Source organism: Camelus ferus, chromosome X (genome assembly GCF_009834535.1).
Source record: "Camelus ferus isolate YT-003-E chromosome X, BCGSAC_Cfer_1.0, whole genome shotgun sequence".
NCBI lineage: Eukaryota > Metazoa > Chordata > Mammalia > Artiodactyla > Camelidae > Camelus > Camelus ferus.
This window is the reverse complement of record NC_045732.1, coordinates 22997221-23017306: the sequence shown is the minus strand read 5'-3', so window position 1 is coordinate 23017306 and position 20086 is coordinate 22997221. Positions and strand designations below refer to the sequence as shown.

Genomic DNA, 20086 nt, shown 5'->3' with positions numbered 1-20086 from the left:
AATTTGATATGAGGAAATCACTAAGGTTGGCCCACTTTCAAAGGGAAGAGAATTAGATTCTTTTGGTGGGAGGACAGTCAGGTTCTACAAGAACATGTGGAACCAGAAATATTGCTGTGGCCATATCTGATCATAGCAGGTTTGGTACATGCCTGATGTTGGAACTATCTTGGCATGGGGACTCCCTCTGGGACAATGGCTGAGTCCATGAGTAGAAACCAGCTACCTGAATATTAACAGTCGCAATCTTGGGCCACCACTCCAGCTCTGGCAATGACTAATTTCAGTAGTGACCAGGTGGTAATGACCACATGTCTGCCTTTCATTTAGGACTGACCAATTCAGATCTTGTAAACCCCTGAGGTTCTTGAATATAGTTTGGTGGGGGGTTTGAGAGAGAGGGTACAATACTGGACTGACTACTAATTTGGGTATGTGGGTGTTTGAGCCAATTGTAATCAAGTTATTAACTTGATTACAGGGAAGTGACACTTGTACCTCCAAGTTGGTGAAGAGGTCATACCCACTACAACTTTCACATGCTAATTTGGGGGCCTACCTCCCCCAACCCTGCACCAGATTGGAAGCTCTTTAAGGACAGTATTCATCTTATCTGATCTCTGCAAAGGAGTCAACAAGTTTGGTCTTTAGAATCACATAACCCTCGATTTAAATCTCAACTCTGCCACTTGCTAGTTGTGTGGTCTTATACATGTTAATTGATTATGCCAGACTTGAGTGTCCTCATCTCAGAAGTATTAAAAGTTCCTAGGTCAGTCTACCAAGGCAATAGAAATAAAAGCAAAAATAAACAAATAGGACCTAATTAAACTTACAAGCTTTTGCACAGCAAAGGAAACCATAAACAAAATGAAAAGATAACCCTAAAGACTGGGAGAAAATATTTGCAAATGATGCAACTGATAAGGACTTAATTTCCAGAATATAAAAAAGCTCATACAACTCAATAACAAAAAAAAACCCAATCAAAAAATTGGCAGAAGACCTAAACAGACATCTCTCCAATGAAGACATACAGATGGCCAATAGGCACATGAAGAGATGCTCAACATTGCTAATTATCAGAGAAATGCAAATCAAAACTACAATGAGATATCACCTCACACTGGTCAGAATGGCCATCATTAATAAGTCCACAAACAATAAACTGCTGGAGAGGGTGTGGAGAAATGGGATCCCTCCTACACTGTTGGTGGGAATGTAGTTTGATACAGCCATTATGGAGGGCAGTATGGAGGTTCCTTAAAAAACTAAACACAGACCTACCATATGATCCAGCAATCCCACCCTGGGCATATATCCAGAGAAAACTCTAATCCAAAAAGATACATGCACCTCAGTGTTCAAAGCAGGACTATTAACAATAGCCAAGACATGGAAGCAACTTATATATCCACTGACAGATGACTGGACAAAGAAGTTGTGTACACACACACACACACACACACACACACACACACACTGGAATATTACTCAGCCATAAAAAAGAATGAAGTAATGCTATTTGCAGCAACATGAATGGATCTAGAGATTATCATACTAAGTGAAGTAAATCAGACAAAGACAAATATCACATGATATCACTTACATGTGGAATCTAAAAAATGATACAAATGAATTTATTTATAAAACAGAAACAGACTCACAGAAATAGAAAACAAACTCATAGTTACCAAAGGGGAAAGGGAGGGATCAACTAGGAGTTTGGGATTAGCAGATACAAACTACTATATATAAAATAGATAAACACAGGGAACTATACTCAATATCTTGTAATAACCTATAATGAAAAAGAATATGTATATATATGTATGACTGAATCATACAAACCAGAAACTAACACATTATAAATCAACTATACTTTAATTTTTTTAATTGAATAAAAGGGAAAAAAAGAAGAATTAAAATGATTAAATGAGATTATTTTGCCCTGTACCTAAAAAGCACTCAATAAATATTAATTCCTTTCTTTCTCATTTGAAGATGTTGAATGGCCAGGCAAACTCAGACTCTTCCACCTTGCCCTTCCCACTTAGCTTTTTTTATTTCCCATGAGTCCTTCCTCTCCGCCACTCCTCTGGTGGTAAATGCTCCAGAGACTTCCCCTGAGCCCTGCAGGTCTGCTTCCTCCAAGAATTTCACTCCTCCCCCATTGCCACCATGGTAAGAGGAGGAGTTGGGGAGGCAGGAAGGGACCAGGGATTTTAGGACTAAGAAAAAGGAGCTGGCATGCCCTGGGGGTCATGGAGGAGGCCAAGTTTCTAGAGCTAGTCAAGTCCTTTTGATTCATTGATGAAACAAATACTGATTCATTTCACTAGGTCCCAAAGACTATGCAAGAAGCTAGGGATACAGCAGTGAAGAGGAGTGAGGTCTCTAATCTTTGTAGGCTTTTGGAATTTATATATTAGTATATTGTATGTGGGGGAAAGATGGTGTAGATAAAAGATAGACAAAATATAGTGATAGTGCAATGAGGGAAATAAAACTACCTTTACACTGGCTGATCAGAACCCACCCAACAAAAGATCAATTTAGGTCAAGACCTGGATGTCAAGGAGCTAGCCTTGCAAAGGCCCAGGGCAGGGTTGCTCACTCCCAGTACTACTGACATTTGGGGACAGATCGTTCTTTGTTGTAAGGCTGTCCTGTGCACTGGACATCCCTGGCCTGTGCCCACGAGATGCCAGTGGCACCCCCTCTCCATAGTTGAGACAACCAGAAATGTCTTCAGACATTGCCAAGTGTCACCTGAGGAGCAGAATCGCCTGATTGAGAACCACTGGGTTAAGGCAAAGGCATTCCTGGCAGAAAGAGCAGGGCCCTCAGCCTGCTGGCGTCACCAGTTCCAGCTGCCCCTCCCTCTGGATGAATCTATCAACTGTGGCAACTGGCAAAAGATCTTAAAGATGAAAGGGGTAAACCAGGAAGTGGGAATACCAGGGTTCAAGGCTTTAGCATGAGTTGCTCTTCTTCCTCACTATCAGCCTGAAAATGGGGTCAGACAGAATCACAATACCATAGGGGACATAGTCAGGCGGGTACCACAGGTCTGGGCTCTGCATCATTTCCCTGAAGACAAACCCCCAGCAGTCCACCAAATTCAGAGAAGGGCCAGGCAGCCACATTTTGATCATTCAAGACCAGGTTTTTACTTGCTTTTAGCAGCTGTCTTGGTTAATTAGAAAAAATAAATGTAAACACTACCTCAAATTTTTATCATGTGAACTCACCATCTCTAAATACCATCAGCTTTCTAGAAACAGGTTAATAAATAAGCCACAAATAGAAATAATTGAGCCAATATCACTGGAACTCCCTAAGGGTAGGCTTTTATTACATTTTGAGAAATTCCCTCATTCTAATTTCAGAGACTATGTACAACACGGTATGGGACAGACAGGGTGTTGGGGCACAGTTAACAGGGGTGCTGCTAGTGCAATGCAGGACAGTCTTTTTTTTTTTCATTTTTAAAATTGTGATAAAAAACCAACATACAATTTACTGTCTTAACCATTTCTAAGTATATAGCTCAGTAGTGTTAAGTATATTTACATTGTTATGCAACAGATCTCCAGAATTTTTTCATTTTACAAATCTGAAACTGTACCCATTAAACAAGAGCTCCCCATCTCCCCCTCCTCCCCGCTCCTGGCAACTATCAGTCTTTCTGTTTCTGAGTTTGACTACACTAGACCCCTCTTACACACTGGGATATGTCCCAAGACCCCCAGTGGATGCCTGAAACCACAGATAGTACCGAACCCTATATACAGGCATAATTTGTTTTATTGGCTTCACTTTATTGTACCTTGCAGATACTGCATTTTTTTTGCAAATTGAAGGTCTGTGGCAATCCTGTGTCTAACCCTGTGATAGCAAGTCTATCAGTGCTATTTCTCCAAACATTTGCTCACTTCATGTCTCTATGCCACATTTTGGTATTTCTTGCAATATTTCCATTTTTTTCATTATTATTATACTTGTTATGGTGATCTGTGATCTTTGATGCTACTATTATTAAAAGGTTATGACTTGCTGAGAGCTCAGATGATGGTTAGCATTTTTTAGCAATAACCTATTTTTAATTAAGGTACGTACATTGTTTTTTTAGACATAATGCTATTGCACACTTAACAGACCACAGCACAGTGTAAACATAACTTTTATATGCACTGGGAGACAAAAATTCACGTGACTTGCCTTATTGTAATATTTGCCTTATTACAGTAGTCTGGGCCCAAACCTGCTGTATCTGAGGTATGCCTGCACTGCACTTGAACACAAGTACCATGATACCACCACAGTCCATCTGGCAGCCTACATGACTACCAAAATGATTAACAGGCAGTTAGCATATACAGCGTGGATATGCTGGCTAAAGGGATGATTCATGTCTCAGGCAGGATGGCACAAGATTTCATCATGCTACTCATAATGCTAATTTAAAACTTATGAATTATTTCTATAGTTTTCCATGTAATATTTTTGGACCTCGGTTGACATGGTAACTGAAACTGGGTAAGGGAAACTGCAGAAAGTGAAACCACAGATAAGGGGGGGGACTACTGTGCTTTAGATAGCATATCAGTGGAATCACACAGTATTTGTCCTTTTGTGACTGACTTTACTTCAATTAGCATAATGTCTTCAAGGTTCACCCACATTGTAGCATGTGATGGGATTTCTTTTCTTTTAAAAAAAATTATTTTGTATTTCCTTCCTTTTTAAGGTCAGTAGTATTCCATTATATGGATATATCACATTTTGTTTATCCATTCATCTGTCAATGGACACTTGCTTCCACCTCCTGGCTACTGTGATCAGTGTTGCTATGAACATGGGTATGCAAGTACACACAGTTTTTTTTTTTTAATCTTTATATAATTCACAAACCATACAATTCTCCCATTTAAGGTATACAATTCAACAGTTTTCCACATATTCAGAGTTGTGCAACCATCGTCACAATTTTGGAACATTTTCATCACCTCAAAAAGAAATCCACTAGTGGTCATTCACCCTCCATACCCACCCCATGATGCTCAGTTTTATGTATCAACTTGGCTGGACTACAGTCCCTAGGTGTTCAAACAGTAATCCAGGTATTGCTGTGAAGGTTATTTTGTAGGTATGATTAAAGTCTATAATCAGTTGATTTTAAGTGGGCCTGATTCAATCAGTTGAGAGGCCTAAGAGCAGAAACTGAGGTTTCCCTAAAGAAGAAACTCCACTTATGGACTGCAGCTTCAGCTCATGCCTGAAAGTTCCAGCCTACCCTTCCTGATGCCTGCCCTATGTATTTTGGACTTGCCTAGCTAATCCCTACAATCACCTGAACCAATTCCTTGCAATAAACCTCTCAATACAGATCTCCACTTGTTCTGTTTCTCTAGTTGAATCCTGACTGATACACTCAACTCCACTCCCACCCTCCAGAGTCCCAAGCAACCATTACTTTCTGTCTCTATGGATTTGCCTATTCTGGACATTTCAAATAAATGGAATCATACAATATGCAGTCTTACAATGCAGTATATAACTGGCTTCTTTCACTTAGCATAATGTTTTCAAGTGTCACTGATGTAGCATGTATCACTATGTCATTTCTTTCCATGGCTGAATAATATACCACTATGTGAAAATACATTTTGTTTATTCATCTGTTGATGGACATTTAGTTGTTTCTACTATTTGGCTGTTATAAATAATTATGCTATGGACATCTGTGTACAAGTTTTTATGAAGACTGCATTTTCATTTCTCTTGATTATATGCCTAGGAATGGAATTTCTGGGTCATATGATAACTCCAGGCTTAATAATATGAGGTTCTGCTGGACTGTTTTCTCCATAGCCTCATCAACACTTGTTATAGTCTGTCTTTTATTATAGCCATCCTAGTAGATGTAAAGTGGTATCTCATTGTGGTTTTCATCTGTATCACCCTAATGACTAAGGATACTGAACATCTTTTTCATGTGTTTATTGGCCATTAGTATATCTTCTTTGGAAAAATGTCTGTTCAAATCCTCTGTCCAGTTTTAATTAGGTTTTTTGTCTTTTTATTGTTGAGTTATAAAAGTTTTTTATATATCTGAATACAGTCTCTTATCAGATATATGTCTTACAAATATTTTCCACATTCAATGGCTTATCTTTAAATTTTCTTGTTAATATTGTTTATAGCACTAAAGTTTTAAAATTCTGAGGTAGCCCAATTTATCTATCCTGTCACTTGTGCTTTTGGTGTTGTATCAAAGGAACCATTGTCCAATCCAAGGTCATGATTTACTCCTTAACCAAGATTTAGTCCTATGTTGTCCTCTGAGAGTTCTAGTTTTAGTGCTTACATTTAGGTCTATGATCCCACACAATGTAAAAGCTTTACCTATCTGGTAGTGCTTTCCCAGGGAAATATTTATGGCACCATCAAAAAACAAACAAACTATTGTGTTTAAAACAAAATGTGCAATGTGTACTCTTTAACGTTCGGATCTAGGCTGTGAACAATATTTGAAATGAGCTAGTGCTCTCTCTGTAGGACAAATAAATGCTTTAATAAGTACGTCACTTTTGAATGGAGAGCAGTTTATGACCTATTTACTTATGAACTAGCCCAAACAGCTTGCCTCCATAGCCCGAGGGAAGGAAGAAAGACTCTATTGTGAGAATCAGAAAAAAAATCCAATCACTAATTTGGTCTAAACAAGGGAGCTTAAGAGTTTTCGGTGGCTTTCAAAAACTACTTTCTCTTTGCTTAAGGAATACAAATAAAACCTGTTTTTTAATGTCTTGTGACCTGGAAATATTTAATGCAAATAAATATAATAGTCCTTTTATTTATGTTTTTCCTCTAAAGCAGAGGGGAAGATGGCATTACATAAATAAAACAAATACCATTTCAACATGCTGTATGGGGGGGGTCCCCCCAAGATTATCCACACATTCGGCGATTCACTGAAATGACTCACAGGACTCAGCACGCAGTTGTCCTTGTGGCTTAGTTTCACAGCAAAGGATATACAAGGCGAGCAAGGGAAAAAGACAAAGGCAGAGTCTGGAAAAATCCAGGCACAAGCTTCAGAGGCTCTCTCCCTCCCAGCCTGGGAGGGATCCACGAGCATCTTCCTTTTCCCAGCAGAAAAAGTGCAGCTACATATGTGCAAGCTTCTACCTTAGGGAAATCCATTATAGAGACTCAGCACCCAAGATTTTTATTGGGGGCTGGTCATATAGGCAGCCCCTGCCTCGCAACTACCAAAATTCACAATTCCCAGGAGGAAATGAGGCGTTTGCCATAAATCACAACATTTGCACAAACAATCTATGTGACCTGATAGAGCAGAATCTGGTGCCCCAGGCTTTATCAGCTTGGGGAACTTTTAAGAAGTTGAGTTTCCTAAGGGTCAACCCAGCAAGCAAGACTTTCTAAAGATGGCAGTCTCAGGCCTGCTATGCTAACCCTCTTCTGCACAGAGGCCTTGGTGCTCACTCAAGTCCTAATTTGAAATTTACTTAAGGAAATATTCAGCTTTGGTATCTAGTATATTCTGGTTTTGTCATCATTTTAGAGAGTTGAAGCTCATCCTTTCTATGAATTTTAAAAACAAGTATATTATAACAATAGATCTTGTATGGTGCATGCTTAAGCTAAGAGATTTTTAAAGGACAGTAGAATATCTTACTATGCAAATGGGTATTAAATTTAAATTAAAAAGGGGAAGGCATAGCTCGGTGGTAGAATGCATGTCTAGCATGCATGAGGTCCTGGGTTCAATCCCCAGTACCTCCATCAAAAATAAATAAATACAGAAACCTAATTACCCCACGGAAAATAAATAAATAAATAAATATAAACACTAAATTAAACATATCTATTCATTAAAGCATGACGTGCAGGATCTGAACTGGTACTATTATTAGCCAGACATTTAAATTCCTATTCATATTGAAAGTGATAAGACATTAAATCTTATCTATATTCAATAACATTAAGGAATGAGCTAGAAGAACATATCAAGGGTGCTTCAAAAGCCCAGCCCTGGGCTGGACCTGCCGGGGACAGAAAGTGTTTCAAGGGGAAACAGTGATCACAAAGAGAGCACAAGTTAAGTCCTAACACGGTCAAAGTAAAATCATCCATCCAAAGTCAATGTCCTCTGTTTTACCAGGCTTGTTTCCTCTGATTACTGTTCTTCCTTCTTTAAAAGACTTACCATACACAAAAAAAGTAAAATCACTGCCTAGGTACATTACAAGTTCAAGGGTTAGACAAATATCCCTGGGTACTTCTTTGCACAAGACGAATATATGGAATCACTATCTATTAGATAGTTAATCTGTATGTTATAATGATGCTGCCCTATAATTATTCTGTTTTGTGTACCCGCTTTGTCTTTGCAACTGAATTGCAAACTGTATTTCTCCTCCCTGCCTACCATAACAAAATATCTAGACCATACACTCAATGGGTGCTTAATAAATCTAAGAGGGGAAAGTTACAGGGACTGAAGGCCTTTACAGAGTGCCTAGCCCAGTCTCCTCTGTTTTTAGATTTGGAAGTCAGAAACACAGCAACACACACTCTCAGGCTGGTGGCAATCAAACAAATCCAATGCCTATGGGTACCCTCAAAGGCTCAACTGAAACAAAATCATAATGCAATTTTGAACTTTAAAGAGTTCATACAACACACAGTTTGCAATGTATATGTCAGTGCATTAGGTCAGCACTGTGGGAACACTAACAAGAAAGATACTTGCCCTGGCCTCAGGGAGATTATAGTCTACTAGAGATCAGGTGTGAACCAACAATAGTAGAACATGCATGAAGTCATAAGAAATCCAGAAAGTGATCCAGGAGTTCAGAGAGGAAAGGTTTTCATGTCTGGAAATTCAGTTCCTCATACCTGAAGAGTGATAGTGAATTCAGCAGGAGTATAAATAAGTTTAAAAGGTTTTGTAAGGGTGCAAGCTTTTCCTAAACCTCACATCCTGCCTAGAAATGAGTAACAAGAACAGAAGGTGTCTCAAGGGGATAACAGTAATTGCACAAAGAAATCTATTAGTCATAAGTTAAGCATCTTTAGGTCAGTGGAACCACAAAGAGCCAGTAACACAAAGTGAAGAGCAGCAAACAGTACCATGTCTGCTTGATAGGACAGAGAGGAGGTACAGAAAGGAGACACAGTCTCCTCTCCACCCTCAGCAACAGGAGGCAAGTGAGGTACATGACACAGAGAAGGCCCTGGGAGCACCACGGCCACTTTGGGTTGTGAAAGGCCTCAGCCAGGCTAACGACAGACTAAGCAGTTTGTTTTTCTTCACAGAAACAACATGATTTCCCATTCTGGGGAACACGCCCCCAAATGTATCACAGCCTCCCTCTTGAGCAATGTTGCAATGGAGGATTACATTCCTGATGAAAGATTCAGAAAATGAATCAGAGATATGACCCACAAAATGTCCAGAGATACAAAGACACACCAGAACCTTCTCAAATTTAAAAAAATGGCAAGAAATGTTATTTTGTATTATACTGCATTCATTACAGGAAGAGCTCCATTGGACACATGGAACTAAAGTTTACAAAGTAAAAATGAGACTTCTACTATTAACTTCCTTTTCTTAGAATTTGCTTTTAAATGTTTCTGTTATTTTTGTGTCAATGTTATACGGGTACAGGGTTTCAAGAGTCAATTGAGTCCACTAAGTCTATGGCAAAAAACAGGGGGGAAGGTAATGGCTCAGTGGTAGAGCACATGCTTAGTGTGCATAAGGTCCTGTGTTCAATCCCCAGTACCTCCATTAAAATTTTTTTAATATAAATAAATAATTAAAAAAAAAACCCAAAACAAGAGTTTTATTGTCTCCCTCTCCCCAGCCTTTCCTTGTGTGCTAATGCCATCTAAACAACCCCTTTCCTCTTGTCTTGCTGGGGTTTCAGGAAAAAGTAATGTGTGTATTCAGGCTCTATCCTTACCTGAAAGCCATTTTCTCAACGTAGAAGAGCTATGGAAGATAAATTAGATGGCTGATACTTAGCTGATTTTTTCCCTGTAGTGAAGAAAGCATTTAAAATCATTTTCTTCCAACCACACTCAAACTTAGGATCACCAACAAAATCCCAGCATTGCATCATCTAAGCAAATATTGAAAGGACTCACTCTGACTTCACTTTTGAGTATGGGGAGCAGTCTTTGAATCCTGTATTTTCCTCCATCTTTGCCTTTTGCTTTTGCTTCCATCTGTCCTGTACACTCCTGAGAGGGGCCAGCACTGAAGGGAGTCTTCCAAGGTTTACCTGAGAAGAGAGTTTACGGACTGACTGCAAATACTGTCTGCAGACTTCACAGGTGGGAGGGTGGGCAGGGGTAACAGTCACTTCCTTTGCTTTTCTTTTGCCTTTAAGAGTCTCAGCTAAAGTCCAACAACTAAGCTCTAGAGCTGATTAAGATAAAGGCCCTTAAATGTGGAACACAGGTGACTAATTCAGCACTGCTAAGTAAACAAAATGTGAAATAGTGAAACACTTGTTTGTGAAAACAAACTTTTCTCCCATGGAGAAATTTCCTTTGCTATCATTTCATAAATATCAATAAGCCTGAACTTCAGTTGTGTCTGGAGTTTGACCTAATTGTACCTTTAGAACTATGTGCTGGCTAATTATTGACTTGAAACCTGAACCTCTCAGAACGGAAACAAAACAGCAGGCAGGAGGTGTACAGGGTGAAAACCAAAACCTCAAGCAAGTTTCTTTTGACCGGTAGTGAGCAAAACCATTATTCCAAATATTTACTTTTAATTAAAACTAATCCTCAGATGAGGGTTTAATCCCACATTCATACTGCTGGTCCCTCTGACGGCGGTTTCTGCATTAACTTAGATGGGTGCAATGAATTAAAAAGTGAAAACTTACACTCATGGTAAATCCTTCAGCTTATATAAATAGGCATAAACAGTGCTGGTTACAAAAAAAAGTGTTCCTCTAAATACCAAGCCTTTCCCCAATGAGGACAAAGTGCGTTCACCAAGAGAGCCCCATTAAAACACAAGATTGTCTCTCTTTTTTGCCAAACTCAAGCGTTCTAAATTTCATCTTTGAACTAATGAAAATCATTGTTACTTATTACATGGCCTAATTATAACTGTCATAGATTTGCTATATTTCCACAAGCAAGTCACATTTTTCCATCTCTGTATGTAAACACAGGCATCTTACCTATATTTTGAATTTTCTTTAGGCCACTTGGATATAATGCCACCGATCCATTAGGGAAGTACTTTGCATTCCATGGGCCACTACAGGGCTGGGATCCAGCTCTGCACTCAGGACAAAAGCTGCTGACCCAGCAGCCCAGGCACCTGCTACTCCCGTGCCTGGGTGGGTGGTCCCTCAGCTGGCCTTGATTCTTCTATCTACAACTATTATTGTGACTTTGTCCTAAGGTGTGACACAGATAAGATTGATGAAGGCATAAATTGGTGCCCCTAGCCCCCTTTTTTTCTCCATTGAAACAACTGCTTTTAAACCTTGATTTTGACAACATAATCTTTCTTAGGACACATTATCACAGAACAGAACATACCACATTTGTAGAGGAGCTTAAATCACTCTGTATGGTAAAGAATGTTCCCTCCAAAGCCCTGAAGTTTTTCAAACAGAACTATGCTGATTAAGTTAAACTGGATTGAGAATCACAGCCTTATTATAAGAAAAAATGGTCGTAAGAAACAGAATAAAAAGTGTAAATGCAAGTAGAGAGCATTACCTCGAAACAGAGAAAACAAATGCACTGAGGTCAAAACATAAGCCACGGAAAGAAAGATATAAAATAACACTTTGAAAACTATACAGAGCTAGGGAAATGCAAGATATTATAATATGCAAGTTTTACATTCTCTACAGTTCAAAGTTAATGGAAAGCATGCAAAAAGTATTGAATATTAAAAAAAGGTAGCAGGGAGGCCCCACAGCTGGAGGGCTGGCCGGCCCAAGGGCACAGAGCTGAAACACTGTAAATCAACTATATTTCAATAAAAAAATTTTTTTAAAAATTTAAAAAGGTAGCACTGGATGCAAAGAACATGAAAGGAAAAGATAATAATATAAAAAAGCAAGTGAGTGACCCTGTGTAGGAGGCAATTTGCTTGTTATCCTACATATGGGCCAGGCACTGGCTCTGAGACCCACCCCCACCTTCCCATTGAAGGAGTTAAGAGGTTTTAAGGCAATGTTTCAATATGCCTAAAGGGTTAAAAATGGAAGTAATACCTTCCAACTAGGAGGCACTGAAACACCTTTTGACTGATGATTTCCAGAGCACAGTGTGGTGGGGGCCATTCCTTCATCTTCTCTAGATCAAGCAATCTCAAGAATGAGGAAACTTGTGGAATCTCTACTTTCTGGTGGTTATGTGGGAAGCCAAGCCAATGGGAAAAGTCTGAAATAATAATAGAATATTTACAATAAAATATTGTAATTTAGGCACAGCTTTAATATATTTGGATGACTAGTACATTAATACAAAAGTATTTCAGTATAAAAGGAAATAAGACATCTGGGTCACTAGGGGGATTACTCTAGGGACAAACGTGCTTCAGCTCATTAATGCAGTAACAGTGCTGGCACCATTCCTGTCATCCTGGCTCTATTAAATGTGTTTAACATTAACATGGGCATGTTCCATCTGCGTACTTACTTACTAACTGCTTACTAACTGCTATCAACTCTGGAAGGTCAACAATTTAGCAAATAAATCGATGCTACAAGAATACAAAGATGATTCTTAATCCCTAAATCTTTTTTTTTTGAGTAAAAGTAGATTTATTCAGAGATACACACTCCATAGGCAGAGTACAGGCTGTTTCAGAAGGTGAGAGAAAGGCCATGAGGTGTAGGGGTTAGGTGCTCAGTTTAAAGTAAAAGTAGATACACACTCCATAGACAGAGTGTGATCTGTCTCACTCAGAAGGGAGAGCGGCCTTTATTTCTAATTTGACTCGAATTTAGAAATTCTCAATTTTCTTTCATATCCTGTTCCCCTACCATCCTTCCTGGCTGGCTGACAAGTCAAGAGATTCCTGCAGTTCCCACCAGCACTGGGAAGATGGAGTTCAATCAGCTGTGCGTTCAGGGGCCACAAAGGCAAATACAAGGGCTACATACAGAGAATCAACACACACGACCACATGCCATTCCTTCACTCGCAGAGGAGAGACTTTATGATGCATCTCCCACTGGCATTCAAGAACCTGAAGATCTGTACAAGTTGGGAGGCAAGGGCACACAAGGGGTCATGGTCATTGTTTTCTTTTGTATGTCTTCTAATCAGTGTCAGGCAAACTATTACTTACAAGTTTTGTTCCTCGAAGCATCGTCTCTCAGCTCCAGAGCCACTCTTCTCAACTTGACCTCTGGAGACTGCCAACTGATAATGCCCTAAGAAGAGTGAATGGTCTTCTTTCACACAGACATACCACGCACACACATACATGTACACGCAGAGACATACACCACACATACACACACACGGACACCAGATACACTTAAATTGTCACTCAGATAATATCAGAAGAAAAAAGTAAGACAACTTTTTTTTTAACTTAGAATTTTAATTATGTACATAAATAGCAACATGAGAACGAGGAGTTCTAAGGCTTATACATTTTCTCTAGGTGAAAGAATTTCCGATTAGTCCACTTGTAGTATGGAATCATCCAAGAGAACAAAGAGGACTAGTGTAGTTTTTCCTGAAGAAGAATGCCAATTTACTACATTCAATACTGACTTTTCTGCCATTTTTCTGTAGAAATATTGGTTTACTGTATGGAGTTTTCAATGTTTACCTATAACTAAAAGAAAAAGAAAAACATAAATAAACAGTGCCCCATCACAATAAAAGCAGCTCTAAAATTTTGCATTTTGAAAATTCTTCAGGTTTAAATAGAGAAACTATATCAAGTATTCGCATTACCATTATATGACCATGAGGATCATAGTGAGCCAGAGAAAAATGTAATTATTCCCATTTTATAAATGGGTACATTAAAAAACAGAAAGGTTTTGTGTTACATCAATACTGCATTCAGATTCTCAACTGACTGTGTATATGAGCGTAATTAAACAGATGGATGGATGAATAAATTAAAAATAAATGTCTAAATGGCACAGCACACACCATCTCTCTCTCCTTCTGAAAGCCAAGCTGCATTTCCATCCATCTGCTGGAGGAGAGCATAATTAAATCATTGCTAGTCCAACATATACCTTTCCTCACACACATCATTCTTTTCTGGAGTGAAACACACATCAATCCAAAGATACACCGACTCTTTTCCAGATTGCTTTTTCCTAATATGTAACGAATCTACTTAGCAATTAGAGGTTTATAAATATTTTAGAGGCCAATGATAATTCACTAGATCTTCTGATATAAAACCCAAAATTCTTAAATTAAACATGTAAATCACTAGCTTACCTTTTCTATCTCAGTTTATTAATCAGTTTTGGACTTCTCTAAGAATTCAATAGATTTACTGCACTGTGAAGAAACTATAAACTGCAAACAATCTATATTAATAAGGATTCAAAAGATCATGGTAGTCCGTACTAGGAAATTATCAAGCAGCTAAAGGAGGAATGAGATAGATGCATAAGTACTGATAGGAAAAGGTGTACACAATATATTCCGTGAAAAGAAAGGAAGTTAATTCATTCATTCAACACAGCTAACCGTAGCACTGTCTACAAAGTATTCTAACCAAACAATGAACCTAAATCTGATTAAGCGTTCAGATCCAACTATCACTTTATGGGAAATGCAGAGAAGAGAGGAACCAAGAGATAAACAGAATGACACTAAATAGATTTACTTGGCCACAGCCAGAACATGGGAAATACTAAAGGACAAATAAGTTTGGTTTTTCAACAAATAAATGATAAGAGAAAAATGAGGGAGGAGGAACTGTTACAGTTTAAAAGAGACTTGAGACTCATTAGTCAAATGCAATGGGCAGATGTTGTTTGGATGCTGACTCAAATGGAACAACTGTAAAAAGTTATTAATGAGGCAATCAGTGAAATCTGCATACAGCCTGGATTTTAGGTGATATTAAGGAATTAGTGTTAATTTCTTGAGCTGTGATAATAAAATTACAATATGTCCCTTTATGGAGCTTCAATGTACTTGAAAACAATATAAGGAATATGATCTCATTCTATCCAAAACTCAAAAGGGTGTGTGTGTGTGTGTGCGTGTATATTACACATACAGAAAAAAGTCTGGAATGATACACCAAACTATTAACAGAAATTACCTCTAGGAAAGGAATGGAGAACAAGACAAGCTTGAAAAATATCTAACAAAAAAATTTTTTACAACAAATATGCATCACTTTTATAATTAAAATCTGTATCTTGATTAAAGATCTAAAAAAATAAAGAATGAAATCAAGGTTGTGTACACAGTAAGATGAACTCTGGCCCAGAATATTTTTGAAAAATGAAATGGATATTTACATAGTTTCTCTTTATTCTGTGGCTCATCTTCTCTGTAAAGAAATAGAATCATATTCAATGGAAAATCTCTGAAGGACATGTGTGGCTTCTTGGCTGCCGACCCTCTAGTCTCCCTTCTAATAGCACATCTGATGCACATCTGGCCTCACTCTCCAGGGATTTCAATTCTGGGGTGGGGCCTAGGCCTCTGCTTTTTAACAAGCTCCCCAGGTAATCTGTGTAACAGAATTTGAGAAATGCTGACTTGGGGTTATGATATGAAGGGCTGTGATGTGAAAGAGGATCTGGATTTGTTTTCTGTGTCCCCTAAGGCAGGATCAGGATCACTGTATAGGAGTTATAAGGAAACATATTTTTGCTCAGTATAAGAAACAGCTTCCTAAAAATTAGAACTGCCCAAAGCTACCTGCCCTGTGGGGTGAGTTTCTTATCAGTGGAGGTGAAAAGTGAGAACGCTCAGGGCTGCAGGATGAACTGAGTATAAGACCAGAAGAAATCACACCGATTTTTCTGACGTCATCTGATATCATCCTAAATTTCTCTAGCCTCAGGTTACTCAATCTTTAAAGAAAGAAAATTACACCTATGACTTCCCTATGTCACTTATGATAACATCTCTATATAATCTTGAGCTTCTCAACAATAGTCTTGCATTTAACAAATGTTTATCGATTATTAGATGAATACAAGTGTGCTTACTACAGTGAAGTGCTGTTTGAAAAAAAATAAGCCTAATAAATAATGGCATTTTTCAACTGTTTGAAATAGTTTTGTAGATAAATCCCAACTGTCAAGTTCTAGTTTGTCCAGGTACTTCTCAGGAACAAATACAATAAGTCATAGCACTTAAGCCCAAAAAGTAAAGACGGAATGAAATTATCATCCTGACCCTTAGGTTTCCATATGAAGTGACTCTGCTATAATTAATTAAATTAAATTAATTAAAGACAAGTCATTTCAGTTGTTGCTAACAATGCTAAAAATAACCATAGTTTTCTTGTTCTTTACCTGATTAAAATGGACAGAGCATGGAGTATTCTACTTATTTCCGGGTGAACTCTTCACATTTCCTGGCTTGTAAAACAAAAAGTAAGAATATTAATGCAGTTTCAAAAGAAATAATGAAACTTCTAAAGAAATAGGGGACTGTCTCAAAGTGTACATCTTCAGTATTTGGCTGAATATTATGCAAATATTTTAGTATGAGTAATGATGCAAAGTGACCCATTTTTCAGTAAACTGAAGGAATTACTAGTGCTCCCTGAGGGCCCTGCTGTAGAAAGTGACTCAGGCACAGAGGCTAGCAAGAAATAAAGCTCCATTAATCCTCACTACACAGATTTGGCCAACAACTGATTCTATATAAAAAAAAAAAATCCAATCAACAGTGAAAAGATTGCTTTACTACCTCATGCCACTGTCATTGTTAAAAAAGGCTTTACATCTATGGGGATGCTTCCTGTAGGTACTCCACTCTGTATATAGGAGCCAAATCACAAAACATGTTTACTCTGAAGAGGTTATAATCAGACCACACCCATTCTGCTGGCTGCCATCTGGGAACATATAATTAGGTCATGTCATCCAGGAGAAGTGATGTAGGAAAGATTCTAGTGGGAAAAGTTCATGTGCTAAATGTTTAAGACCTTAATTTCTTTCCTACATGTTTCTAACACTTTAATCCTGAAAACACCTTAATAAGACCTGATGTAGTCAAGGATTTGAGCTCTCATGACAGGGCAATCTAAAAAACACTAGGCTCCAGGTGAGTGGACAATGTGGCTGTGATTCTGCAGTCTAGATTCTGTGCAGGTTCTACCGGTGGCCTTCTCTCAGAGTTATCCATGGGTGAAGGAGGGGGAAAGGGAGAAAGCATGAACACATAACTAAGCTTGGATTTTCAGAGCATGGTTTCCAGGCAAATTCAGACTTACTGAAGTTCTCAGCACAGTGAGCATACACCCTGGATTGCTTAAGTTATACATACTGGTTTATACCCCTTGTCTTAGCATAATTAATAACGACCCCCTTCACTCTCAAGAGTATCCTGGTTTGGATGATAAATTATATTGGTCACTCTGTCTACAGACCACACCCACTTGATGATGGAGTTCTGGGGAACAAGGCCGTATGTACTGCTCGGTGGAACATCGTACAACACTGGGGTCTACTTGTTGCTCTTAACAGAGCTCTACAGGACTCAGTGTCTGTGTGCCTTACTCTATTCCTCCACAGCCACTTACACACACACAGCCCCAGAGGTCTTCCTGCTGCTGCTCTTCCAACTCGTCAAGTTCTTTCCTGAGATAAGACCTTTGCAAAATACATCCCTTGACCTAAACTGGTCAACCCTCATTTTTGCCTGGTTAAATGCTATTCATCCCTAGATCAAGGCCTTCCCCTGTCCTCTGCCCTTAGATCTACATGAGAATCTTTTACTCACATTCATAGCACCCATGTACTTCCTGATTTGTGTAATTCTTTCATTCATGTTTGAATCCCTCACTAACATATAAGCTTCACAAGGACACAATATCCCAGGACCTCCTAGCACACAGTATTCAAACACTTGTTGAATAAACAGATGGAATTAAGTCAAACCTAGAGATCTGATGAGTGTTAAAGTTTGCGTATGTAATTAATGATGAATAAGAAGAGATAAAAAGAGGCTCATGAAGGTTGAGTGAGATAACCATGTCCAATAATTGGGTCTGTCATAAAAACTATGTGGTTCCCTACCTAGTTAAATACGTTTTAGGTATGAATTACCTCAACATAATGCTTGCCAAGTACTTCTAGTGATCTTCTTATATATTCTACTATCTATATTTGCCAGCATCTTAATCTCAAAAATATAAGATGCTAAATTCATAATCTTTTTTATCTTTTGGACATTAAGAAAATGAGCACATAAAAACATTCTTCTGGTTGAAGAAAACAATTCTGTTGCTAGGAAATTTTTCTTGTTTGATTACATATCACTTACAACAAAACATGACAGTCAAGTATTTCACTAATGAAGTATTGAGCCTATCTATCCTACTACAAATCAGATCTCTCTTGGCAGAAATCATCATGATCCCAGCAAAAACAACACTGCTACTTCAAAAGACAGTTTGTAATTTAGCACAAGCCAGAAATTAATTTTTTGTGTGTTTTCAGTCAATTATATTTAAAATACCGTATAAAGGAACCATTCTCCTTATAATCTAATTTTAATACATACTGGGTTTCGTTGGGTTTTTTTAAGTGATTAATACATTTTATTTAACCTAACACATCTAAAATACTATTATTTGAACATGTAATCAATATAAAATCAATGAATATTAAAATCATGATATAGTTTATAATCTTTTTATTTGTACCATGTCTTAAATTTGGTATGAATTTGCATGTATAGCACACCTCAGTTTAGATTAGCTACACTTCAAGTACTCAAAAGCTAGTGGCTGCCACATTGGACTGCAAAGGGCTAGAGGAATAAGCTAAACAACACTGTACTGTGATGGTTAGTTTTATGTGTCAACTTGGCTAAGCTACAGGAGAAATTTTATTTTCTTACCATGTCCACAAACATGAATGATAATTTCTATCAGCAAAATTGAAACATTCATTTTAATCAAAACATTTATTCCTAATTAGTATGCACTGCCATGTGAAAGGGGATTTCCAGCCAAACCTTTGAGGTATAGCAACCCAATGGACTGTCTAATCCCCTCACCAACTGAATTTTTTTACCAGTTGAATTATTTTGATCAATTACTTAACGTCTCCAAAATGCAGTTTCCTCATTTATGAAAAGGAGATAGTAATAGAACTTGCCTCACAGACTCTTCCTCAGCAAAGAGTTTAGCATCCAGGGCCAAGCTCACAGGAAATGCTCAATAAACATTACCTATCCTATGTAGTAGGTGACTTAACTTTTTTGATGAAGAAATAAATGGTAAGGATAAACGACCTGTTAAAGACCCAAATGAAATTTCAGTTCACCGGATGTGGTAGGCAGAATAATGGCTCCCCCAAAGATGTCTTCATCCTAGCCCCAGAATCTGTGACTGTACCACCTTACAGTAAGGCAAAGGGGGATTAAGGTGGCATTGGAATTAAGGTTGCTAATCAGCTGACTTTACAATAGGGAGATTATTTTGAATGATCTAGGTGGGCCTAATTGAGTCACATGGGTTCCTGTAGTCTAAGAGGAAAGCTGAAGACAGAAGGCAGGGTCAAAGAAATGGGACATGAAAAGGACTTGATCTGTAGTGGCTGTAAGAGGGCTGTGAGCCAAGGAATTGCTGCAGTGTCTAGAAGCAGGGAACAGCTGCCAGCTGACAGCCAGCAAAACAGACCTTGGTCCTATAACCACAAGAAACTGAATTCTGTCAACAACCTGAAGGAGCAGGAAGTGGATTCTCCCCTGGAACCTCCAGAAAGGAATGTAGCCCTGCTGACACCCTAACTTAGCAGTGGACTTCTGACCTAGAGTCTGAGATAACAAATTTTTTTAACACTTTTTATTAAGTTATAGTCATTTTACAATGTTG

General features: G+C 38.3%; 1 protein-coding gene across 1 annotated transcript in view; it reads right to left on the bottom strand.

The window, feature by feature from the left end:
* Positions 1-13615: 13615 nt before the first annotated feature.
* Positions 13616-20086, bottom strand: part of APOO (apolipoprotein O) — a 47021-nt gene continuing 40550 nt past the window's right edge. Inside the window, exons 8-9 of the mRNA XM_032475468.1 lie at positions 16551-16616; positions 13616-13876 (exon numbers count right to left, since the gene is read on the bottom strand). Of these exons, the coding sequence (XP_032331359.1) occupies positions 16581-16616 (36 nt within the window). The 3' untranslated portion in view covers positions 13616-13876; positions 16551-16580. The remainder of the gene's footprint in view (positions 13877-16550; positions 16617-20086) is intronic.